This window comes from Protobothrops mucrosquamatus, unplaced genomic scaffold (genome assembly GCF_001527695.2).
Source record: "Protobothrops mucrosquamatus isolate PMUCROS unplaced genomic scaffold, P.Mucros_1.0 scaffold1337, whole genome shotgun sequence".
Classification (NCBI taxonomy): domain Eukaryota; kingdom Metazoa; phylum Chordata; class Lepidosauria; order Squamata; family Viperidae; genus Protobothrops; species Protobothrops mucrosquamatus.
This window is the reverse complement of record NW_015387535.1, coordinates 431,850-458,518: the sequence shown is the minus strand read 5'-3', so window position 1 is coordinate 458,518 and position 26,669 is coordinate 431,850. Positions and strand designations below refer to the sequence as shown.

Genomic DNA, 26,669 nt, shown 5'->3' with positions numbered 1-26,669 from the left:
AAGAAGAACTGATGGCAGGTAGACCAAAGCAGTCATAGAATGGATCCCAATTGATAAAAAGCATCCATGAGACACCTAAAAGAAGATGGATCGACGACATCAGCAAGTATTGTGGGCCCAATTGGCAAAAGACAGCTCAGGACCGTATTGATTGGAAACATGCATTTTCATTTTGCAGTGGATAGACAGTGGCTAAAATGATGATGAATAAGAAAATGTGTTTGTGTATGTGTGTGGTGGAATTTCTAATCAGAATAGGTGCTTGTTTATGCGTGTTTTATGAGTGTATGTAAGTCTAATCAGGATGGGTCCATGTGTTTCATTCTTTCTTCATGCAGGTATATAATAGGAAGAACAGAGTGATCTGCATGTGCTCCCTTCTGCTGCTCTGGAGGAGAAGGGCCGGATGTATTCTGTATCAGTCCCCTGCACTATGATTTTATTTCCTAGAATATTTTTTTTCACAGTCCGAGCTGGATTTGGCCATTTTCAAATTATTTCTTTTACCATCTTCTCTTGTCATACCAAATTATTTTCTGTTTCAAAGAGTTGTCTTACTCAGAGATAGAATCCTAAGACCTTTTTCATAATTTCTTTATAGTATTCTATTAGGTTGGAAAATATGAAAATCTGATCCCTCGCTTACCCCCATTTTCAACAACAAAATGCCAAAAGAATCAGATTGTCTGGAATTTATCTTATTCTGAGTTGTTTCACCACTTTTTTTGAAACATACTAATAAATTGAAGTTATGAGTCATAACACTTTTGACTAAAGAGAACAAAAATTCACCAAGTTTGTTATCCTAACCTCAAGATTAGGATAGGGGATGGGGGAAGGAGGGAGGAACACAAGCATTCGTTTAAGCAAAGCCCAAAGCAGTTTCTTCAGCCCCACACCTTCTCATTAAAAGCCTTGTCTTTAGATGTGAGATTGATGAAAGATGTAAGCTAATATGGAGGCTGGAAAAAGGCCCATGGTAAGCTTGTCTCTAGTGAAAATAGAGAAAGGCAATGCCTGAAAAAAACGGGACATCAGGTCAATGGAGAAGGAAACTGTCTAAATCTGTACTGGAGAATGAAGCTCATTTCTCTGAAATAAAAGTGAGGGAGGGAATGCTGGAATTGGGATCCAAAAATCTCCAGAAAAAACAAAGGAGTAACATTAAATTGCTCTTAAGCATATAACTAAAAGGTGAAAGTCTGAAAGAAGCAAGTCTTATCTAAATAATACTCAATCAGAGGGTCCTGAACAGGGCTCCATCAGAATTTTATGCTATATTTTCTGGGGGCTTGATTGTTTCTAGAAATTATCTATAATAGCTAATAATTATGTGTATGAAGTTATACAGCAGTAAGCCACAGGTACTGTCCATTGTGGATCTGTGTTTGTTTCCACATAATATTTTATGGAAGACAGATATTGAAGATCCTGTTTGCAATTTCTTGTGCTCATTGACTTGGATATTTGATTATCTAAAAAGTAATCAAATTTTAAAAAGTTCCTCTTAAACTATATTTTCTGCTTTAGTTTGCAACTCATGAAAAAGGGAGTGCTTTTTTTTCTGAGCATGTAGCTTAAAGCTACAAAAACTAGATATTACAGAATTTATGTTTTGTCTTCATTATAATAATCCTCATTATTTTAGGCCTAAATAAGTGTACACAATTAACATCAATAAGCATTGGGGGTATGGGATCCTTATATGTCCCACATCCTGGGGTCATAAAGGAAGTTGTCACATAAAGCCATACCTAAGCAGGTAGATGATGGCAGCTGGAATTACTACAAAGCCCCTATACCAGGGGTGTCAAACTTGTAACGTCACATGTGTCGCGACAATCAACTTTTTTGCCATTGCCGGCAATGGGGTGGGCGCGAGTTTGCTATGATGCATCCGGCCCGTGGGCCGGCAGTTTCACACCCCTGCCCTATACTATGGCAAAAAGGTGGAATGGGATCTGTAAAACTCAGGGGACTGGGAGAAGGAGAAAGGTGGAGACTATCTGTTACATTGTGGGCCCATGCTTTTGTTGCTTCCAGAATAGAATGCTGTGAAATAATTTGATAGATGAAGTGTTCTTAACATCTCCATTCTTGTGTTAAGAGGTTTCATTATTCTCTCCCTTTCTTAAATTTTAACATCCATGTTAGAATAGCTGGCTATGGTGGCATAGCAGTAGTGTGGCATTTTGATCATTATGCTTTAGTGCTGAAAAATAATGGGTTTCATTTGCTTTTCTACTGATTTTTTTCCTATAGAAATGCTAGTGCATTTTAAAAATAAATTCCCTTGCTTTATGAGCATAGAAGCCATTGTTCGGTGCAAATGACAGCAAAGGCTTTTATTAATTCTTTTTATATTGGATTTTAACATATCTATCTATGCCTAAGTTATGCCATATAAACATTATCAATTTTAACAACTTTGAACAGGAATAAATGAAGCTAAAATGCGACTCTTATTTTTACAACCTCTTTCCCTTCTATTTAATTTAATTATTTCAATATTTAATGTAAAATGCTGTTCTCCAGTCATTATTGATCCATTTGATTTCTAGTTTCCTTGTTTAATTCATCATTAAAACAGTTCTCACATGTCATATTGAGCACTTGGGTGATTTTATTTAGCAGAATGAGGAATTTTCATGACAGCTCTGTCATTATCATCATCAAGAACTACTATACGAAAAAGGCTGGACAATATAGATATTCATATGTTAAAATGGTACTTGCCCAGCATTTCATGTCCATGGATACTTACATGATAAGCTCTTGACATGTTGTTCCCTAAATTAATTCAGCACTGAATTTACTTGCCCTTTATAATTTACTTTTCAAATTCATTTAAGTTATCTCAAATTGGAGAATGCATCAAAAATATGGGGTCCATGATTCCCATGGAATTGAAATTTAGCAACATTTATAAATATTTTATGACATAAACATTATCATAGTTTATGACATAATACAAAATGTCATAAAACATTTCCTTAAACCAAAACATCCATAAAACAAAGTGCCTAATCATAAGTGCCTAATTGTAGACAGTTGCTGTTGGGTAGCAACATTTCCAAAGAGTTCAGTCCATCAGTAATAATAAAAAAATTAGATCAGGCTTTGAAACTGGAGATTAGAAGATACATTTTGAAAGCTAAGATGTTTTATGGTTCTAATGGGTTTAACCTAACTTTATTTCACTATTTCTAGTGGAAGAATTTTGCCATTAGAAACACCTGGTCCTAATCATATGGGCAAAACAAAGTTTTTATGCACTAACATGCCATTCCATATCAATCTAATGATTAAATCTTGCAAACACATTACACAGTGCAGAATTCTGATGTGTGCAGAAATGACAAATAATCCTGGCAGATGAAGATTTCCTGCAACAAATCTCTGAAGAACTTTTCACATATAAACTCAAAAGCAAATGTTTGTTTCTGAGCATTCATAAGAATTCATTCTATGATTTGTCTGATTCTTGACTGCACCTCCTAACACAACTATTCTTTTGTGGTGTGTGTGTGTGTGTGTGTGTGTGTGTGTGTGTATAAACTGTTTTCCTGTGACATAAATGAAAAGAATAATAGCTTAGCCTTTGAACAATTATTTTTTTAGCTGAAAGGGAAATTAATTTCACACTGCTAGTTGATCCCATGAGTAGTCTTTTGACCTATACAGAGAAAATCATGGTTTGTACATGCCATCTAATGTAAAAACACGTTTGATATAGGGACTTCTAGCCTGCTGCACAACCTTCTCGATTGCCATCCTAGAACTTTGGGCTAGAGCAATGAGGATAGATAAGCAGTTAATCAAAAGAAGGATGACAAGCAGGGTAAGCAGTCAATGGAAGCAGCTATTTCAGTGATATGGGATGGAGAAGGTCCCAAATGGGCTCAAGGAGACGTCTTTTTCACACCAACACTTGTACTCTGTGCTGAAGCCGATAAGCTATAACACAGCAGCTTTTAAAACTAAATTACTAATGAAGCAAATTTAGTCTGTGGGGTGTTTTGTTTACTTTCTCGTGCTTTTGACACATATCGCTGAAGCTTTTAAGTGTGGCTACATAAAATGATACCACTGAATTGTCTTCAGCAGGGGCTATTGAGCAAGAACAGACCATTATGTGCAAAATGCAACACCATATTAACTGCCAGCAACAAAACTGACAGCAACTAACCTTGTTCAGTTAACTGTCTTTGTGATTTGATCTTTATCTTCCCATACTTACTGACATATTCCAGTCATTAATGTTTACTATCAGTGCTTGTCTCTGCCAACCTATTGCTCATAATTCCCAAAGCACCTACACCACCTGCAAATCCATTTTGCATAGATGAGCTTGTTGGTCTGCGAAAAGGAATTTCAGGCAATTGTTTTTGTATGACACCAAGTGATACTTTGTTAGAGGCTAAGAGTTCTTTCATGGAGAACGTTTCACCAGATATTCTGGGTCCTTCTGTCTCACTGTCAAGGACACCATCTGACTCAATTGATATGTTGCGCTGGGTCCACACAGTCCCTGGCCTCACAACATTTTTCTGTGGCCTCAAGAGTCTTCTTCGGCACTTACGATGTGCGCTGCCCATTTTCTTTAATATCCAGTTTAAGAATTGTTTGATAATAATGGAGATCACATTAAATAAGGAATAGATAAAACATATCCCCATGAATATAACCACACCATTGCCAAACCGGTAAAAATGTTGATTTTTGTAGTATGGATTCCAACCACTCACCATATCACCAAAACCAATAGTACTGAAGGACACAAAGCAATAATAAAGGGAATCAGAGTAACTCCATCCTTCTGTTGCTGAGAACATAGCAGAGGCACTACAGGAAACAATGACTGATACCAAACACAAGATAAGCATGACATAATACACAGAGGGTTTCCATCCATCTAAGAGGCCTACTTCATCAATCTCAGCCTGCTGGTCAACTCCAGGAAGTTTTTGCTTTAGCTTCCTCTTATGGTAAATCCCCATAACATATCCTATGACTGTGATCAGACGCTCCAGGAATAAGTTGAAGAATAAGATGGTCGCTGCACAGCCAATAAGGCCATAAAATATCAGAAAAAGTTTGCCTGGTCTTGTAATTGGTGTGGTTCTGCCAAATCCTGGAAGATAAAAATAGAAAAATGTTATGTAAACAAGATTTCTGAGCAATAAGATGTTGCACATAAGAAGTCAGTGTATTATGAAAGTTGTCTATTGGTGGTAATATTAGAATAGTTATAATATGCATTTATGTAAAAATTCATAGTGCTTCATAAGCATTATTCTTATTCCTCATAAGCTTCCGATCACTATTAATATACCAATGTGTGCTAGCTTGAAAGAGTGATGGTACTGTCATGGATCAAATAAGATTGAAGTACGATCCAGCCAGATTGGGTGTCCAAAGGTAATGGCATTCAGAAATGAAGACTGGGGAGAGGAAAATCAGAAAGAGATTTGTAGGAAACATCTATGACATTTAACACCAGTTCCACAGCCAGGAAGTGAGATTTATAGCTGCCAAGTCTAAGTGAACGCAAATAGATTAGAGGAATGCCAATAAATTATTCTTTGGACCACATTTTTTTTGTCTTTTCAAAGGGCGAGTCATAGTAAAATCCTGAGAGAGCACTAGACTGCCTTAAAGATTAACATATACATTATAAATTAGAGCATGTGTTTTAAAGGACTATATACCTCCTTTAATTTCATTGCTTATTTGATTTTTAATCCCATTTTCAAGATATGATATACAGCATTGTCTCCTCTAATTTTACCTCACAATAACTTTGTGTAATAGACTGGGTTAAGAGAGAGGGCTGACCCAAAGTTACTCAAATAACTTCAATAGTTGAGAATGGACTGAAATGTTCTCAGTCCTAGTCTCCTACCTACACTACAGTTTGTAGCGGAGGTAGAAACTATAGATCAGGGGTATCAAACTCAATTTCACTGAGGGCCGCATCAGCATTGCGGTTGCCATGGGGGGACAAGAAAGAAAGAAAGAAAGAAAGAAAGAAAGAAAGAAAGAAAGAAAGAAAGAAAGAAAGAAAGAAAGAAAGAAAGAAAGAAAGAAAGAAAGAAAGTAAGTCCTACTGTTAAAGTTAAGTGATAACTCTCAAGAATATTGGATGACCCATGTGATATCAGTTAAGCAGTAAAAAACACAATCTAGGTGGCTGATTTATTAACTCTTATGAGATCAGATTCTACTGAGTTTTTCATTCTTGTGGTTCTCTCAACTTGAAAGATGTTGTTGCCTATAGCAATATCTATTTGAGCATTCCTCCAATAATGCCAGTCAAAGTGAAGCTCCACCAGTTAATCCAAAGCTGCTTTTTCAAAAGGCAATTGGACTTTCGTTGTTTTTGTTGAAGATATTTCGCTTCTCCTCCAAGTCAGCAACCAGTAAGACTATTACACTATGCACAATAAATGTACCATAGATATTTCCCAACTTCAGAGTGGCTGCAAGCTCTTTCCCCATTTTCAGAATATGCATGTCAAAATTCTGAAAGTGGATATAAAATATCAATCAAATCTGACTGACTTTCCAATAAATGCAAAACCAGTGAGAAAAATCCTCACAGCATTGTTTTTGCCACCTTATTCATTGTAACCATCAAGCTGACTTTGTTAGTCACCAAGCAACAGTGGAGCTGTGGCAACAAGAAAAATCCAGGCCAAGGAGTTGATGTGCTTTAACAAAATCTATCCATCAGAAATGTTCATCTGAATTATACTAAAAAACCCGAACTGTCTGGTACAAGTTTCATAATTACTAGCCAATGAATGATTACTAATTAATTTAGAATATTTTTTTGATATTTTCCAAGAAAAAATATAAAGGAACATCTTGTTCAATTCTACAGAGTAGTATAATTTTTTCTAAAATTTTCTAAAGAAAGCAGTTATACAATTTTTCTAATCTTAAAAGATGAAATTTACATTAATACAAGGAAAACAGAACTAATGGATTACTACAATTGGCAGTTAGGTGTGAGGTTAGTGCTTTCTTCCATGTTAGAACTCTCTGCTCAGTTAGGGTTTCAATTTATGTAGATTTTGTCTTACCATCACTACATCACTACAGAGCTAAAAACAGTCATGACAGAGCTCAGGAAGCAGGAGAGAGAGCGCTAACTTGTACCGTACATATATGGAGAGTGGAATTAGAGTTAATGCTAATTTACTTTAGTTAAAGCTTTTTTTAATTTAAGTGACATAATTGAATAAAAAATGTTTTTGTGCTGTTCCTGCTAAACAGTTAGAAATGTTTTGTAGACCCCTGTAAGAAAATTCAGAGCTAACATAGGTTTAGTGACTGACCATTAAAAAGAATGAGATTATATCCCTTATTGCTATCAGTTTTAAAGCATCAAAGAGTTCTGCTCATTGTATGTTCCATATACTAAAAGACAACCTCTCACAGATGCATAGCAAGTAACTCTGTCTTAGAATGAGAGCTTAGTTCAGTCTTTCTCCCCAAACCAGACCTCTCCAGGTAGGTGGAATTATAGCTGGTTATGCTACTGAGAATGATGGAACTAACTCATCTGGAATACACCAAATGAGGAATGTAGTCCTTATTTACCAATCATAATTGGGCATGACAACTCTGCCACCAAGCAAAGTAGTAACTAAGTGGCAAATCACATGACTGTAACTGTGCTTTCAACTGGAAAGCACAGTTGAAAGCAACAGATTACTCAGTTTCACACCTTTGGCTTTTGTTTGCCTCCTAACCATTCCCCTTCCCTTTGAAATACTGGAGTGCTACTTACTGTTTTGTACACATAGAAAGCAACGTGATTACACTGCAGCCCAAGGCTGGGAGCCACTGTACACTAAGCAAAGAGCTTACAGCAGTGATGGCAAACCTTTTAGAGACAGAGTGCCCAAACTGCAACCCAAAACCCACTTATGTATCGCCAGGAGCCAGGTGGGTGTGGCCCACTCGGCAGGCACAGCTATAGTGGGCTTGGCAGACTGGGTGGGCGTGGCTACTGGATGGGTGTGGCTGCAGTAGTCTTGGCAGATTGGGTGGGCATGGCCAGGGTGGGCGTGGCCACCTCGATGTTGCTTATGGGGAGGGACATCTGTGGGAGCCGGGCAGGATTGGGAGAGATCCAGGGGGTCTCTGGCGGGTGGGATGGTGGGCTCCCCAATGGCTGGCTGGCCTTAGGCCAGTGATGGCGAACTTTTAGAGACCATGTGTGCTGGGGCGATGGTGCATGCCCACAGAGAGGGCTCTGCGTCCCGCCTCTGGCACGCGTGCCGTAGGTTCGCCACCACTGGCTTACAGCATTCTCTTAAAATCTCTTTCTCTCCAATCTTTCCAATCTCTCCACTCTGTGAGGGGGGATAGGAAGAGAAATAGCAAGTAATTTCTGTAGGCAATCTCTCTTTTGCTTCATCTTTTCCTATTGCCAGCACAGTCACAATGTGAGGTATAGAAAAGCAACCAGCTAACTCGCTTGAAATCTCCTTCTCTCCAATCTACTCCCTGCAGAGTGGAGGATATGTGGGTGACCATATTTTTGTATTAGTTGGTTTCTGGGTGATCTTCAAGGAGAGTCCCAGTTTATTATAGTAATTATACATCTCAGCTCTTATCTATTTTTCTGATTGGGGGATATACATGGCAACAAAGCACTGTTGCAGCCTTCAACTATTTTTATTTTGTAAAAATACTCTGGAGCTTAAGTAGATTCTAAAAACCTTTTTTAAAATAAAACATGATGGTAGCAATTGTTTTGTTTGTGCATGTCAATTTCCAATTTAGCAGTAGCAATAGCACTTAGACTTATAGACCACCCCATAGAGTAGCACTCTCTCAGCCTATTGCCCCCAACAATCTGGGTCCTCATTTTACCAACCTCAGAAGAATGGAAGGCTGAGTCAACCTTGAGCCCCTCAGGATTGAACTCTGTGGGCAGAATTTGCCTGCAATACTGCATTCTAACCACTGCACAACCAGGGCTCTTTTAATTGTTAATTTAATTGTTTTAATTCTCACAATTGATATTTTATCATTCAATATGGGATGCAAATTCAATTAAAATGTAACAGTAAAATATCATTTGTTTGCTTATACCTGAATTACCTCCATTATGTTTCATTTCAGTTTAGTCTCCAAGGAGAATCTTACACTGATTTCCCTTCCTTTTAACTGAAAGCATTGTAAATATATTTACTTATAGTACTGATGTTGCAAGAACAAAAAAAAAAGTTGTGTAAAATGTTTTTTTTTCTTATAAGTGCAATTCTTTTAAAATCAATGCTAATTGAACTTTTAGGAGTAAAGCACTGAGCACTGGCATATTTAGTTTTTATTAATTGTCTAAAGAAATTAAGATCATTCAATTATAGCTTCAGATATCTCCCAAATGAATGATGTATTTTTCACTCTAGTCACATGTTAACTAAATATTGCAATCATCCTTCTCTTCTGGATATGTTAGAGCAGGCATGTCAAACTCGCGACGTCACGTGACGTCGTGCGATATATTGCGACTTTTTCCCCATTGCCGGCAATGGGGTGGGCGCGGTTTTAGTATGATGCATCCGGCCTGCGGGCTGGCAGTTTGACATGCCTGTGTTAGAGTATAACTCCCATTATTCCCAGCTATAGTAGACACCAGTCAACATACATAATTCCAGGTGAGTGAGAGAAATAGGAGCCCCAGGCTACACACTGGGTCATTTGGGATAGTCCACCCTATCCAGAACCAAAGGTGGTAAACTCCCAGATATAGAAGAGGCCCCTATCCATAGCCACTCCATCTTACCAAAGTTCAGCTGAAGCCTGTTGTTCCCCATTCTGGCCCCCACAGACTCCAGCACTGCAAGAAGATGACCACAACATTACTTAGTTCACCAGGGATAGAGATGTACAACCTGGTATCATCTGCATACTGATGATACCTCATTCCATGGTGATGGGATGATCTCACCCAGTGTCTTATGTAGATATTAAAAAGAAGCTGAAAGAGCACCAAGTCCTGTGACACCTCATAGGGCAGGGGGCATGGACTGGACCACTTGCTCTCTATCAAGATTGATTGGGATAGCCTCGAAGGCAGGAGGTGAACTAGCACAGAACTGTGCCTCTCACCCCAAACTCCTGGAGATGACCCAAAAGGGTACTATGATTGATGTTATCAAAAGCTGCCAAGAAGTCAATAAGAGATGGATGTACTATCTCTATCTATTGGCAGTTTGCTACTCTTTCCACCACAAGGTAGACTTTAATAGTATCTGCCACACATGATTGGTCTTCCTCCAGCAGTGTTCTAGAAGTCTCTTAACTATTTTTAGCTCCCTCAATTCCTCCATGATCTATGGGAAATACTGGGAGCAATGGGCCGAGAGAGGTCGCACAGGTGAAATCCTGTCCAAGATCTCTGCTACCTCCCTATTCCAAGCAATGGCTAGGATTTCAGCAGAACCTCAGGCAACTTCCCCAGCTCCTTCTAGAACCTCAGTGGATCCATCTGTCACCAGGGATGGATCGATTGAATAAGTCCTACCTATATTAAAAGAAAGGAACTAAAAGAATTGAAACTTTGACTTAGCTGTATCTGCATGTCTTTTGATTAGCACCTACTCAGTAAGCTGACCATAGCAGCCAATTAAACTTTTATTTAGTTCTAACAGGATTGCTAAAATCCATAATTATTTCAGGTCTTAAGATTAACTAAAAGTTATAGTCTGCCTACTTCACCTTTTGTTTTAATCTGTCTGGTTTAAATGTGTTCAAAAAGATGTCTATGGTTCAGTATATTTTGGTGATGTACTTTTGCTATTAATTACCCAGGGAGAGATTTTTATTCAAGACAGGAAAATACAGCAAGTTTTTAATCTAAAGTTTAGAGGAATTCACAAGAACTGGCAAAATAATTCAAAAACCCAATAATAATTTTGAAATTAAATTTTAAAGAAATAGTAAGCCTTAAAACAATTTTAGTATAGTTGGGATAAATAGTACATGTATCTGATACTGTATACACAATTCTTTCTTTTAAACTCTTAAGTTCAGCATAAATGTAAAGCCATTGAATATATTTTTTGAAGAGTACCTAAGTACCTAAGATATCTCAGATATGCACTTAAAACAGTGCTCCTCAAACTTTCTGGCATCAGGGACCGGTTTTGTAGAAGACAATTTTTCCACAGACAGGGGGAGGGGATAGCTTCACATGCAACCTAGATCCCGTGCTCGCACAGATGAAGCTTTACTTGCTCACTGCCGCTTATGGGATCCAGTTCTTAGCAATCCACTGATCACTACTCTTCTGTGACCTGGAAGTTGGGGACCCTGGCCTTAAAATGTGAAGATTGAATACAGCAAAAGCAATCTGTGAACCAAGCAATTTTTACATTCTCCATATGTAGCAGGACAGCAACTTCCAGGATTCCCACCAGCATGGGCAACAGTTGGGAATGGTGGTATACACCACTACAGCCCACAATTCAGGAAAACATAATTACTTGCAACTCTCACTTTCAGGTACAGACTGAAGACTAGTTGCATATTTGAAATTGTCCTTATTTAGAGTATAACATTAAGTATGATTTTTATAGAGGATAATGTTAAGCATGATACAGTATTTATTAATTTAGAACAGACATGTCAAACTCGCGACGTCACGTGACACCACGCAACGTATCGGGATGGTTTTGCCATTGCCGGCAATGGGGTGGGCGTGGCTTCCGGATGACGCATTTGGCCCGCAGGCTGGCAGTTTGACACCCCTGATTTAGAATATATTTATTATGTAGCCTGCTTTTAAGTGACTTCAATTGTACAACTCTAAGCTTCATATAGCAATATCTTTGAAAAGTACATTTTTAATATACCGCACTTAAAACAAAACTCATATAATAACAGTTTAACAACCTGTCTTAAACGTCAAAAATGAGAGTTCCCTTTTATAAAGCAATGTGTTCCACCAGAACAGAATTTCTGCAGAAAATCTTGCATCAGAGTTCCTTTCTGTCTTATCACATGTAGAATGTGGATTCTCAGCAGGCACATCTTATACTGGAAGAATCCATTTTGAGTAAGTGGTCTTGAAGATAACAAGGCATCAACTCACATAGAGATGGATAATCAACACTTTAAATTATCTTAGAAATCAAGTGGCAGCTAATATAACTCTTGGGATGTGTAATAGGGCTATATTAAATGGTTTGGCACAGCTTTATTCTGTTCTAGATGTTTCCGGATGATCTTCAAGTATATTGCAATATAAAATTCATTACATTAGTTCAACCAGCAGGTGACAAAGGCATCAATGACTGATGCCACCATTTTCTGTTCTAGAAACAACCAGAAAATGGTACACAAACTAAAGCTCAATAAAAACCCTCCTGGCCACAGCTTCCATAGATGTTTCATAATTTTAAAGACAAGAGAAATCCCAAGCTGTGCAGTAGTTTTATCTTGAGAAACAATCCTATAAAGAACTAAAGCTAATACAATATTATCCTGAACTTAGCCTTTAAAGCAAGTCATTCCATCTTCACATGTTAAATCTTCATGTGTTTCACCTACATCCTTATAGCTTCAAGAACGGGGGCAACACTTCCATCCCATCTCTCAAATGGTCTGAGAGAAATATATAAATCTAGGTATAACCATCAAAATTGATAATAGGATCATAGGGTTGGCAGGGACTTTGGAGGTCTTCTAGTCCAAACCACTGCCCAAGGCAGAATTTTATACCATCTGGACAAATGGTTGCCAATCTTTTCTTGAAAATCTCTGGTAATGGAGCACCCACCCTCTTACAAGCTTCCATCCATTGCTTCTTGTTCTGCCCTCAAGTATTATAGAGAATAAATTGATGCTCTTTTACCTATGACAGCCCATCAGGTATTGGAAGATTGCTATCAGGTATCCCCTAAACCTTCTCTTTGTTAGACTAAACATACTAGTTCCCTTAGCCATTCATATAATTTAAACTTCAGACCCTTTATCTTCTTTGTTGCTCTTCTCTGCACTCTTTCTAAGGCCTCAACACCTTTTTTGTATTGTGGTAAGCAGAACTGCTCCTTCATGGATTACTGCCTTGTCGTGGCGAAGGGGCTTGCGTAACTCAATGAAGCTATGAGCTATGCCATGCAGGGCCACCCAAGACGGACAGGTCATGGCAGAGAGTTCTGACAAAATGTGATCCACTGGAGAAGGAAATGGCAACCCACACCAGTATCTTTGCCATGAAAACCCCATGGACAGTACCAAAAGGCAAAAAGATATGACGCTGGAAGATGAGCCCCTCAGGTCGGAAGGTGTCCAATATGCTACTGGGCAAGAGCAGAGGGCTAGTACTAGTAGCGCCAGAAAGAGTGAAGTGACTGGGCCAAAGCCGAAAGGACACTCAGCTGTGGATGCATCTGGTGGTGAAAGGAAAGTCCGATGCTGTAAAGATCTTTTCTCCATAGGAACCTGGAATGTAAGATCCATGAATCAAGGCAAACTGGACATGGTCAAACAAGAGATGACAGGACTGAACATTGACATCTTAGGAATCAGCGAACTAAAATGGACAAGAATGGGTGAATTTAATTCAGAGGACCATCAGGTATACTAGTGCGGGCAAGAATCCCTCAGAAGAAATGGAGTAGCCTTCATAGTCAATAAAAGAGTAGGAAAAGCAATACTGGGATACAATCCCCAAAATGACAGAATGATCTCAGTGCGAATCCAAGGCAAACCATTCAATATCACAGTAGTCCAAGTCTATGCTCCAACCACTGGTGCTGAAGAGGATGAAATTGATCGGTTCTATGAAGCCCTACAGCACCTTATAGAATCAACACCAAAAATGATGTCCTTATCATCATGGGGGATTGGAATGCTAAAGTAGGAAGCCAAAAGATAACTGGAATAACAGGCAAGTTTGGCCTTGGAGTACAAAATGAAGCAGGGCACAGGCTGATAAAATTTTGTCAAGAGAATACAGTGGTCATAGCAAACACTCTTTTCCAACAACCCAAGAGACGGCTCTACATATGGACATCACCAGACGGTCAACACAGAAATCAGATTGACCATGTGCTCTTCAGCCAAAGATGGAGAAGCTCTATACAGTCAGTAAAAATAATACCAGGAGCTGAGTGTGGCTCAGATCATGAGCTTCTTGTTGCAAAATTTAGGCTTAAATTGAAGAAAGTAGGGAAAAACACTAGGCCACCCAGGTATGAACTAAATCATATCCCTGATGAATATACAGTAGAGGTGACTATAGATTTAAGGAATTAGATCTGATAGACAGAGTGCCTGAAGAACTATGGACGGAGGTTCGCAACATTGTACAAGAGGTAGCAACTAAAACCATCCCAAAGAAAAAGAAATACAAGAAAGCAAAATGGCTGTCTGAGGAAGCTTTGCAAATAGCTGAGGAAAAAAGGGAAGCAAAAGGCAAGGGAGAAAGAGAAAGATACACCCAATTGAATGCAAAATTCCAGAGAATAGCTAGAAGAGATAAGAATGCCCTCTTAAATGAACAGTGCAAAGAAATAGAAGAAAACAATAGAATAGGGAGAAACAGAGATCACTTTAAGAAAATTGGAGATATGAAGGGAACGTTTCATGCAAAGATGGGCATGATAAAGGACCAAAATGGCAGGGACCTAACAGAGGCAGAAGAGATTAAGGTGGCAAAATTACACAGAAGAACTATACAAGAACGAGCTTAGCGTCCCTGATAACCACGATGGGGCAGTCACTGACCTCGAGCCAGACATCCTAGAATGTGAAGTGAAATGGACCTTAGGAAAGCTGAGCAACAACAAAGCTAGTGGAGGTGACAGTATTCCAGCTGAGCTATTCAAAATCTTAAAAGACGATGCAATAAAAGTGCTACACTCAATTTGCCAGCAAATTTGGAAAACTCAACAGTGGGCACAGGATTGGAAAAGGTCAGTTTACATTCCAATTCCAAAGAAAGGCAAAGCCAAAGAATGTTCAAACTATTGCACCATTGCTCTCATTTCACATGCAAGTAAAGTTATGCTTAAAATCCTACAAGCTAGACTCCAGCAATATGTGGATTGAGAACTTCCAGAACAGGCAGGATTTCGAAGAGGCAGAGGAACTAGAGATCAAATTGCCAATATACGCTGGATCATGGAGAAAGCTAGGGAGTTCCAGAAAAACATCTATTTCTGCTTCATTGACTATGCTAAAGCCTTTGATTGTGTGGATCACAACAAATTGTGGCAAGTTCTTAAAGAGATGGGAGTACCAGACCATCTTATTTGTTTCTTGAGAAACCTATATGCGGGTCAAGAAGCAACAGTGAGAACTGGACACGGAACCACTGATTGGTTCAAAATTGGGAAAGGAGTCCAGCAAGGCTGTATTCTATCGCCCTGCCTATTTAACCTATATACAGAGCACATCATGAGAAAGGCAGGGCTAGATGAATCAAAAGTTGGAATTAAGATTGCCGAGAGAAATATCAACAACCTAAGATATGCAGATGATACCACTCTAATGGCAGAAAGTGAAGAGGAACTAAAGAGCCTCTTGATGTGGGTGAAGAAAGAGAGTGCAAAAGTTGGCTTGAAACTCAACATTAAGAAAACCAAGATCATGGCATCCGGCCCACTCAATTCCTGGCAAATAGATGGGGAAGAAATGGAGGTAGTGACATATTTTATCTTCCTGGGCTCCAAGATCACCACAGATGGGGACTGCAGCCAAGAAATTAAAAGACGCTTGCTCCTGGGGAGGAAAGCTATGGCAAATCTAGACAGCACACTAAAAAGCAGAGACATCACCCTGCCAACAAAAGTACGTATAGTCAAGGCCATGGTTTTCCCAGTTGCAATGTATGGCTATGAAAATTGGACTATAAGAAAGGCTGAGCGCAAAAGAATTGAGGCCTTTGAACTATGGTGCTGGAGAAGATTCCTGTGAGTCCCCTGGACTGCAAGGTGATCAAACTGGTCAGTCTTAGAGGAGATCAACCCTGACTGCTCTTTAGAAGGCCAGATCCTGAAGTTGAAACTCAAGTACTTTGCCATCTAATGAGAAGGAAGGACTCACTGGAGAAGAGCCTAATGCTGGGAAAGATTGAGGGCAATAGAAGAAGGGGACGACAGAAAATGAGGTGGCTGGATGGAGTCACTGAAGCAGTAGGCGTGAGCTTAAATGGACTCCAGAAGATGGTAGAGGACAGGAAGGCCTGGAGGAATGTTGTCCATGGGGTCGCGATGGGTCGGACACGACTTCGCAACTAACAATAACAAAGCAGAACTGGATGCAATATTCCAAATGTGGCCTCACTAGTGCAGTATAGAGGGGTACTATCACTTTTCATAATCTTGATGCCATCCCTGTTGATGTAGCCTAGGTCTACACTGACTTTTTTGGCAGCTGCAGCATACTGCTGACTGATACTGGTACACCGGGACACCTAGATCCTTCTCACAGGCACTCCTGTTGGGCCAATTACCTATCCTGTATTTGTGCATACTTTGCTCACCCCTGAACTGCAGCTTGTTCAATAAGGCCCAATGCTAAGTCTGTCAAAACACTTTTGAGTCTTGAAACTATCTTCCAAAGTGTTAGCAATTCCCCCTCAGCTTTGTGTTACCTACAAATTTGATTAACACCCTGTCAATCCCCCCACCCAGGTCATTTAGGAAGATATTGAAGAGCACTTAGCCTAAGACAGAATTTTGAGGTAATCCATTGTATGCTTTCCTATTGAGGTGAGTGCAGTAGGTCAGCCAACTTCAGATCTATCTACTGGTGGTACTGTCTATCCCACATTGTTCTATCTTACCAAAAGTAGGCTGGGGATGACCTTATTAAATACCTTAATAATATTATATATCAAACTTTCCAATGACCTCTCTCAGCAACTTCATACGGATACTATATAAAATGATGCCTGCATAGTTTTAAGTTCTTTTTTTTGTACCAGAAATTCTGAAACAAAGCATCAAAATGACTGGAATGACTACAAATTTCAAACTTACAGTCATTAGTAAAAGAAATACAGTTACATTGAATTTCACTAGCAATTCATTTTGGCTTGGTCTTTGAGAAGAGTGACAGCTTCAATAACAAAATATACTGAGCGATACCAGGATAGAAGAAATCTAATTTCACTTCATTTACAGTTAAACCTCATTAAAAGTAAATTAAGATTATTATTGTCCAGTCATATTTTTTTTTTACTTCAACAACATTAACACCTCCATTTTTGTATCATCTTTGGGATGTCTCTGGGGAAATCACTTAAACCTTTTTGGGGACACAGATGGCTCAGGAACCACACATTGTGTAAATATGCTTTATATAAACTTATATCAAGTTCTTTTGTAGTACATATGATTCAGAAGATCCTAACATTAAAACAAATAGCACATCTCATTTGAAGGCCAGGTTGAACAAATAAATAGCTTCTTCTATTCGGATCTTGAATAAACAGGACCTCTAGTTGCAGATATTCTGTGTTCACCTATTTTGGGTGAATAGTGTGAAAAACTTAATAGTAATTATCCAGTAATTTAATGTGTGCAAGTAGTGACTTGTACCAGTAAATAGTACCAATGCAATAATTGGGCTTCTTTTCAATAACTGGAGGAGGATGTCACAGAAAATGTGCTTTCCCTGTCAATCGAACCCTTCCAGGATCAGAACACTCAGAACCAAACTGAGTCACTCCCTCCCCTGTATGAAGGTATTTCATTGTTGCTAGAATTCCTCTGAGTTTTCATTAAAACTTTTGATAGGATTGCTGTTTGCCTAAATTCTTTAATCACCGAACAATTAATAAGTGAACTTTTCAAATTCAGCGTGGAGATCTGCATATGGGGATAAGACATTACTTGAAACCAAAAAAGAAAAAGAAAAAAAGGCTACCCTGGCTACATGCTGCGATGAAATAGGAGATTACTTGCACTTCACTAAAGCAAATATGATTCCCAATACTAGGTGACTAGGATGGGTAACCATTTCATAACAACTGTATCTGCTTTGGAAAGTAAAGTACTATCACCATCCATTCAATTACAGCTAGAACTGAGCTGTGCTTAAGTAGTATTGCAAGTGAGCCATTACAGTCTCTGTAAATATTTTGTGGAGACGGGACTCAAAATAGACCCTCCAGTTTGCTTTTATTTGATATAGACATATAAAGTTCCTTCAATAATGTTGCTGATCTATCCCTTTTCCCATTCTTTCTTCTCATGACAGCTGCCCTTTATCTAGATACAGTAAACACAGACACCATTTTGAAAAATCTTAGTTTTCTCCATACATACAAACACAAAACATGAAAACAACTTGGATGACACCGTAAAGACTCACACAAAACAAGACAAACAACTAGCAATATTATACTTTACAATGCATAAAGAAGCAATGGATAGCCTAAAGTCCATAAAGCATGTTTCCCAAACCCTTTTTAGGCGTGTCCCAATCTGCAAGCTGCATCACTAAAATTCATAAGGCAAATAATTTCTTTTTACACACACCCTCTCCAAAAATATGATGGTAGGGATCACTAAAACTAATTCAGAAACAATAGACACACAGCCTTGAAATGCTTTTCTTGAGGTACTCATTCCATGCTATACTTCTGTAAAGCAGCAGTGCTAAGTTCCTTTAACATCAACCCTGCACTCTTAAGAAAGCAAGCAATAATTTCTCAGATACCAGTATGTGGTAGTCAGTAGTTAAAATTGTGGACTTAATGTGACTTTAAGAATGTTATGCCCAATGTATACATGGTTTTAGAATGTAAGCTTTATACACAATAAAATGTAACCTTGAATCTATATACCGTATCTTCCTCACAGTATAAACAGTTACTGTGATTAGAAAATTTTTAACAGATATTCAGAATTCATCTACCATGACAACAGAGTAGCTGATGTACTCTGGGCACTAATATTTGATGACCTCAGTTCAAACTATATCTTGTCAAAAAGGGTTTATCTATATAAATAAAAATGTAAATGTTCATTTGTTCAAAATCTTAAATCTCCGAAAGTTCTTCACCGATTGCTTTGAAATTTTGACACAACATTGCATTCGAATACGCGCGTGTTTTTATATACCTACTATTATATAAATGTCACACCTGCGACAGGTAAAAACATGATATATTACAAACGTGCGCTTTCTCTTTTCTTTCTTTTCTATTTAACCAGACTGAGCCACAGCAACGCGTGGCTGGGTACAGCTAGTGATTAATAAGATTAGTCATATGTGCCCTCCACAGATTAGTTTTGCATCACTACAGATTTATCAATGCCATTCTAAAAGGCTGTAAAAGATTTACAGGAATCTTGAAGCAAAATGTTCAAGCTCAGTGAGAGAACTGAGACAATTGGTAAGGGATGATAGTTGAGAACAAACAAGCTGTTTTCATATCAAGAAGAAAAAGGCTAGAAATCTGTTGTGAACAAACAAACTAATATTTATGTTATACTCACACGTTAGCCCAGTAATGTATCCAACATTCAAAACAAGCTAGCTAATTTTCACTCAAGTCAGAATAGTTGTGACTATTCATATTACGCAACAAAAATGCCATTTTAAAATCAAAGTAAAAGTACCTGTAACAATATCTATAGCCTCTTTGTAGGAATTATGAAATCTAATGTCTTTACTTTTTATTCACATATATGAGAGGTATTATATATTGGTTATTATAGATACTACATTTAGATTATAAGAACATACAAGAATAGGATTTTAGTATTTCTTGTGACAGAGGAGGTACAGACATGATCCCTAACCTTCAAATTGTAATTGCAAATGGTTACTAAATATGGCAGTTGCTAAATGAGGACTACTGTATCTGTATTCACTACAACCTGAAGGGAGATTTTCTTGAAATAAGAAATTATGCTTTTCTTTTCTTCCATATTCATTCAAGGGATTTATATCACAACTTTTTTTTCTGTAGGATAAGACATATTATGATAGGTCTTGGTGACGGGCAAGATATTTTTAATTTTATTTACTTATTCAGAAAAATTATGTGACTTCCTATCTTAAATAAATTACCCTTGGTGACTTTTTACCCAAGAATGTAATCTACATATGTATCTCCACAAAAGAAAAGAAAGAAAGAAAAAAGATCTCATACAAGTTCTCTTTCAACCCAGCAACATAATTCTATAATCAGCCTTCCCTGATCTTGGGATTCTCTACATCAGGGCTTTTCAACCAGTGGTACAGGTACCACCTGTGGTACATTGGCACCTGGCAGGTGGTACGCGACCATCCTAGAAAAGTGGTAGCGGGGGAGGGAAATGAGCTGAACCGGTGGCAGCACCGCACAAGCCTGAGCGAGAGATGGCTGGAGCTGCAGGGCTGTCAGGGCTCAGCGGAAGTGCCACGATCAGTGCCGTTTCCAGCTGATCGGCGCTTCTTCAGGGCTGTCAGGGCTCAGTGGAAGCGCCAGGATCAGCGCCAGGCTCCAGCTGGAGCTCGGCACTGATCCTGGTGCTTCTGCTGAGCCCTGAAGAAGCACCAATCAGCTGGAAAGCAGCACTGATCCTGGCGCTTCTGCTGAGCCCAGAAGAAGCGCCGATCAGCTGGAATGTTGCAGCATCTCCAGGGTCTTGTGATTTACATTCAGATGCTTGGCAACTGATTCATATTTATGACNAGAAATGCTCACAACAATGAAAACCTCGAACAGGAGGAAGAACGCCACCGGATGGGCAGGCAGGTGTCTTGCTCGGCTGTGGCTTGGGGGGCACTTTTTTCAGTGTCACTAAGCGAACTGTTGTAAGTCGAGGACTACCTGTACTTTATCACTTTTTTCCTTTTTTGGGGGGGGTGTGTCAAGTTTTTGACACCTTGCTAGGCGACTGGTGGTACTCGGATGTTGCCATATCCTAAAAGTGGAACAATGGGTGAAAAGGTTGAAAAGCCCTGCTCTACATTATGGACTTCAAAACCAAGATTTTTTAGCAGTGGTTTATTGCTTGGAATTCTCAAAGATGAAGACTAAAATATAAGAAATCTGGTTTAGTTTTTGCCTTCAAACTTTAGTTTTTAAAATTAATCATATTAAAAGATGAGTTAAAAATAACATAGTCCTATTCAGCATGTTGGCTTGGGAATAATTGTCTGAGTAAGCCAGGATCCAGCCTGGCCAGTTACATTTACATCAAACAGCATTCCTTTTAACTGCTAAGATTTTCAACAGAGCCTATTATGAACCAACACATTTTTTTCTCCCCCAATGAAATTTATGGCGCAGCACAAAGCAGTAAATAGGGAAGTTCAAAATGCTGCAATTATTCCTGTTTTTACTATTTTGAATGAATATAGAATATTGATCCAATTGATTACTCTAGGTTCTGAATCAAACTTCAAATGGATGACATGTGGAGCCTTAGGAAGTTGTCCTGGCACTATTTCAATTTTGGTTTTGTGCTATCTATGTATTAGGCAGAATCATGAAAAAGACAGAGGGTGACTGAATAAATGATAGGGAAAGTAACTGAAAGTGGCGCAGCTGGATAAAAAATAAGTTTGATATTCCCTTGTTTATTAATGTAAGTGCTAGGAAATACATCGATTGTAAGAATTAAATACTGGTATATTATTTCGTGTGCCTCCTCCAGGATTTTTACCTGAAATTTCAAATAAACTGTGGGCACAATTTAATTTGTAACAGGCAAACATCTGCATGAGATTTTAATGTCTGCACACAAAAGTGCATCCAAGAAGGATGAGGAGTCCCTGAGATCCATGAGAAATGCCAACCTGGGAAAACATCACTTTGGCTAGCTCTTTTCTCCTCAATAAGTTTCTTATGCTCTGGAATGATATAGCTACACTATGAAGGTTTGAATGACGTGGATGGAAAAGGAAAAATAGAAATGTAGTGGAATGAACAGCCAGTTCTGTTTCCACAAGGACCAGTCCAATGCTTCTAGGAAGCCCACAAGTGATTCTAGAAGGCAACTACAGACCCATATGGAAAGCTTCCAATTACAGTAATGAAGTGACAACTCCATCTCTAACTTCAAGGTTCAAATTAATCATAGTCATCCTTTGTATAATTCTTGATCAATTGTAGCTAAAATAAAATTGCACAGGGATATAAAAATCCCAAAGGTTTTCCCAAAAAGTAAAAGTAGAAGGAGAGAAACCTAATCTTACCAATTAATACTGAAGATGCTCTAACTGTTGATGGGGGCAAACACTAATTGGAATATATTGAAAAAAAATTACAGCTGACTGCTGTCATAAACAGGTGCACTGCATACACTGTCACCTATTAAATATAAGCTCTGGGCAATTATTCTACCTAATTACAAAATGGAGTCTGTCTTTTGATCAATAGGAGGATTTTATATTTTTATATCCACATGCTATATCAATGTCCCCCAAAAGCATAAATTGTTGTTTTTGTAGTTGAAAGCAACCCAATAGTTTAGCAGCATCCCTTCAGCACTGTAAATAATTTAAGATATAACATGAAATCTACATTACATACAAGAGAGCCAGTTGTTAAAGCACCATGCTAGAAATGAGGAGACCTATCAATTTTAGTTCTGCCTTAGGCACAAACTCAGGTGGGTTACCCTCTCTCAGACCTACAAAGAAAGCATTGGCGTGAGTTACCTGGAGCTGGTCCCTCTTTCAGTCCTACAAAGAAAGCAATGAGGAACCACTTGTAAAACCTCACTAATAAAACTGCAGTCATCAGGATTTAATTTGATGCCTTGAAGGGAGCAAAAACAACCGAAAAGCCTACTACATATTAATTCACTCAATCAGTGTCAAAAGAAAACAACTGTACAATTGGGGCATCTTAATAGCCAATTACACCTGCTAAATGTAGTTATTATAAAGACTCATCGGTTCAGATAACCTCAGTGCTCGTTCTTTTGTGATATGATTTATCATGGAAAAATGTTTTAAAATGATTCTATGGAAGGAAATGAGCATTTGCTGAGATAATTTATTTATTTATTTATTTAATTTATATCCCGCCCTTCTCCTTGCGGACTCAGCGCGGCTAACAACCAGATAAAAATGCTAATCCCAAAAAACTACAGATTAAAAACATAATTAAAAACAAATATTAATGATTGGTCTACTTAGTTTAAAATTACTTTAAAACCCCCATTAAAAATTTTCCCCTAGGACAGTCCTGCAAGCTGGAATAACCATGTCTTAAGGGCGCGGCGGAAGGAAGGGAGATCAGGGATCACCCTGATCTCTGGGGGTAGTTCATTCCAGAGGGTGGGAGCTCCCAGAGAAGGCCCTCCCCCTTGGGGTCGCCAGCCGGCACTGTCTGGCCGACGGCACCCTGAGGAGACCCACCCTGTGGGAGCGTACAGGCCGATGGGAGGTAATCTGCGGCAGAAGGCGGTCTCGAAGATATCCCGGTCCGATGCCATGGAGCGCCTTAAAGATGATGGTCAGCACCTTGAAGCGCACCCGGAAGGCCACCGGCAGCCAATGCAGCTCGCGCAGCAGCGGTGTTACATGGGAGCGACGAGTCCCTCCCAACACTGCCCGCGCGGCCGCATTTTGGACTAGCTGGAGCCTCCGGGTGCTCCTCAAGGGAAGCCCCATGTAGAGAGCGTTGCAGTAGTCCAGGCGGGAGGTGACCAGGGCATGAGTGACTGTGCGTAAGGCGTCCCGGTCCAGAAAAGGTCGCAACTGGTGGATCAGGCGTACCTGATAAAACGCCCCCCTGGTCACGGTCGCCAACTGGTCATCCAGTGTCAGCCGTGGATCCAGGAGGACACCCAAATTGCGTACCCTATCTGATAATTCTTTGATAAGAGTGATTCCTTTGGGAATTTAACTCATGTCTATGTGAGAAAGAACATTGCTAATTGTGTTGCCGTTTAGAAGGATGAGAAACTGAGATATTCAAGAACATGCAAGATTAAAGTGCACAAAAGCCAGTATGAACTTTCAATAAATCTGACTTCCAATGTGTGTTAACAGGAACAAGAGTATAACACGTTCAGAAATTCTTAAAGACATGTTATAAAATTGAAAATACAGCAAACTAGAGGGAGAAGAGTGAAGGAAAAGTAACTTGCCTATTACTCTCAGTACTGTGTGGAACAAATTTGGCTTTCCACAGTGAAGTTCACACAAATGTGTCCCATGGAAAGAAATCTGTCATGCTTTTCTGAGAGATTACTCCCCCCCCCGCCCCCCTATCCTGTAAATACCTTGTGATTTTGAGAAGCACATTTTAGCCACAGGTACTTACTTCTAAGCCATTTCACAAGCTACATATACAAATGTACAAGCCATACAAGCTTTACCTTCCAGCACTGATGTTGATCATGGAAACATGTTCATGCTTTGCCCTTCTCTTGTGAACGGTAGTTATTTTTCTGAGCTGGAAAAGTACAAGAGCCAAACAGTGTAAGGCAGATGAAGTGCATTAGCATTTTGACAGTTTCCTCACTTACCTACAGTAGAAACCACGGTGCCTACAAAATAAAAGGCTCCCATCAAGTCCCATTGGGGCCGCGTTATGTTTACCCGGATACCGATCCGGTAGGCGGCCTCGTACTCAAACAGAAAATCCCTCAGATCCGCCAAAGCCAGGTTGTACTTCTGGGAGAAGTTTTCAATCTTCATCTGCCACTTCTGAAGGGCTTCCAGCTCCGAGGGCCGCTCTATAAGGGAGAAGATGGCAGCTCCGCAACCCATGTAGAGAAGGATCAGAACGGCCAGGAGCAGGAACCGGGCGGTGTCTTCGGTGAGGGTGCCAAAGCTGGGCGAAGAACAGCAGCAGAGACCGCGACAAGCCATCCCTCTCTGCCCGCCAGGCGCCCGAGCTTTATCGAGCTCCCCTCAACGGCTCCTTCTCCTCGCGCCCCCTCGAGGCAGGGTTCCGCAGCTCCCGAAGGGGCGTGCGGTGCGCCCTGTGAAGTAGCCTCCGGGCTCGGAAGCGGGCAAGAGGGCAAGGCGCGGACCGCAATGCTGCACCCCTCCGGCCCAGTCCCGCAGAAGATAGTCAGTCCGTCCCCGCAGTACATCCCTTAGGATCGCGCCCAGCAGCTTCCCTCCGAGCCGTCCACCTGTGGACGAAACTCGTGCTCCTCGAGGTTTTCCGAGGACGCACGTGGCAGGCTGGGTTGCAATCAATTCCGCCAGTCAGAGCTCACAATTGCCGGGCGCCAGGTCAGGATTTCAGCCTCCCCGAACGCCAAGCGGTTAAAAACACCCCTTTCCCACGTGCAGTGCGACGGACGACTCCTCGCCGGGAAATCAATCCGGTCCGCAAGTGGCCGTTTTTCCTCCGGATTCTTCGGGCAACCCACGGGAAAACTGAGACTGGGCAGGGCGTTCAAACGCTCCTGATTCCTTCCCAAACCTGTCGAAGAGAGTCAAAGCGCGGGTCCTTTGCTTCCTGTAGCGGGCCTCCGCCTCTACAAGCTGTTTCAAGGAAGCACGTGAGAGGCTTGCGGCGAGCATGGCTGCGGCGCTTGGCGGGAGAAAGAATTTCGGAAGTCCGCATTCGAATTTACTGGAATATTGTGGTTTGATGGGGCTGTCGTTCCGGGGAAACTGGGCGAGAGAATCTGGAAGTGGCGCTGCCTAAGGCATGTCGGGCTACGAGCACATGAAACGAATCCCCAAGGTCCCGTTTTGACGCCCGCGCTGTCAAATAGGTAACCGTTATTGTTCAGAAACGAACAGCCCTGTTTGTGGAGAGTATCTCTGCAGAGGTGGTAGGCATGCTTTATCTTTATCTTTTTTTATTTTACCTTTTATCTTTGCAAGGAACCAAAGTCAAAAGAGGGAGCGTGACAGATGTGTTCTCCTTGCTTTTAGTCTCGAATTTTACCGAATTTAGAATGGATTGATCTGCAAGAAACAGTGATTTATCATTTTATTTCCAGTTTCGTTGAAAAAAAAAAACCGAACAAGAGCAGCTGCCTTCTTGTTTCTTGTTCCACAGTAGTTCTGGTTGCCTTTTGGAAACTGGCTGACTTTCTCTGGTTGTTCCCACTATATAATTTCTAGCTCACCAATTTCTTTTGGGCCTGAATGTGTCAGAATCAAGCCCGGCAAGCCTTTGACAGAGAGGATTGACTTCAATAGTAGATTAATGGATCCTGATGTCAGTCTTCTTCAAGGTAGACCACACTAGGAAACCAAAGTCACGCATGCTAATACTTTTATTATAAGGTTGTATAATAACAGAACCTTGCAATGAATGCACTTCCCCCTCTCTCCCTTTGTCTTCATGAGAACTGGAGAGGTGTTGTCTGAGATCCTTACTCAGGATATAATTCTGGCCTGGACTCATTTATCTGACTTGCCTTGGTTGCAGCTCTTCCTCCTGTTTCTCAAATCATTCTTTCTGTCCATTACACCTGGCAACTGGGATTTAGAATATGTGTGCATAATGTATGCATAGTGCTTTATGCGAGGCATGTCAAACACGCGACCCGCAGACCGGATGCAGCCTGCACACGCTATGCCCACCCCAACCCCGCAAAGGCAAAAAAAAATCACAATACGTCATGACACCCCTAATAATAATAATAATAATAATAATAATAATAATGATAAAGTTGGAAGGGACCTTGGAGGTCATCTAGTCCAACCCCCTGCTCAGGCAGGAAATCCTATACCATTTCGGACAAATGGCTGTCCAGTTTCTTCTTAAA

At 40.0% G+C, this 26,669-nt stretch overlaps 1 protein-coding gene across 1 annotated transcript; it reads right to left on the bottom strand.

The window, feature by feature from the left end:
- Positions 1-4,256: 4,256 nt before the first annotated feature.
- KCNK13 (potassium two pore domain channel subfamily K member 13) lies at positions 4,257-24,801 on the bottom strand. The gene is made up of 2 exons (XM_015821470.1): positions 24,456-24,801; positions 4,257-5,134 (listed from the first exon to the last, which is right to left on the bottom strand). Exons 1-2 carry the CDS (start codon positions 24,799-24,801, stop codon positions 4,257-4,259), a joined length of 1,224 nt encoding a protein of 407 aa, XP_015676956.1.
- Positions 24,802-26,669: the final 1,868 nt, after the last annotated feature.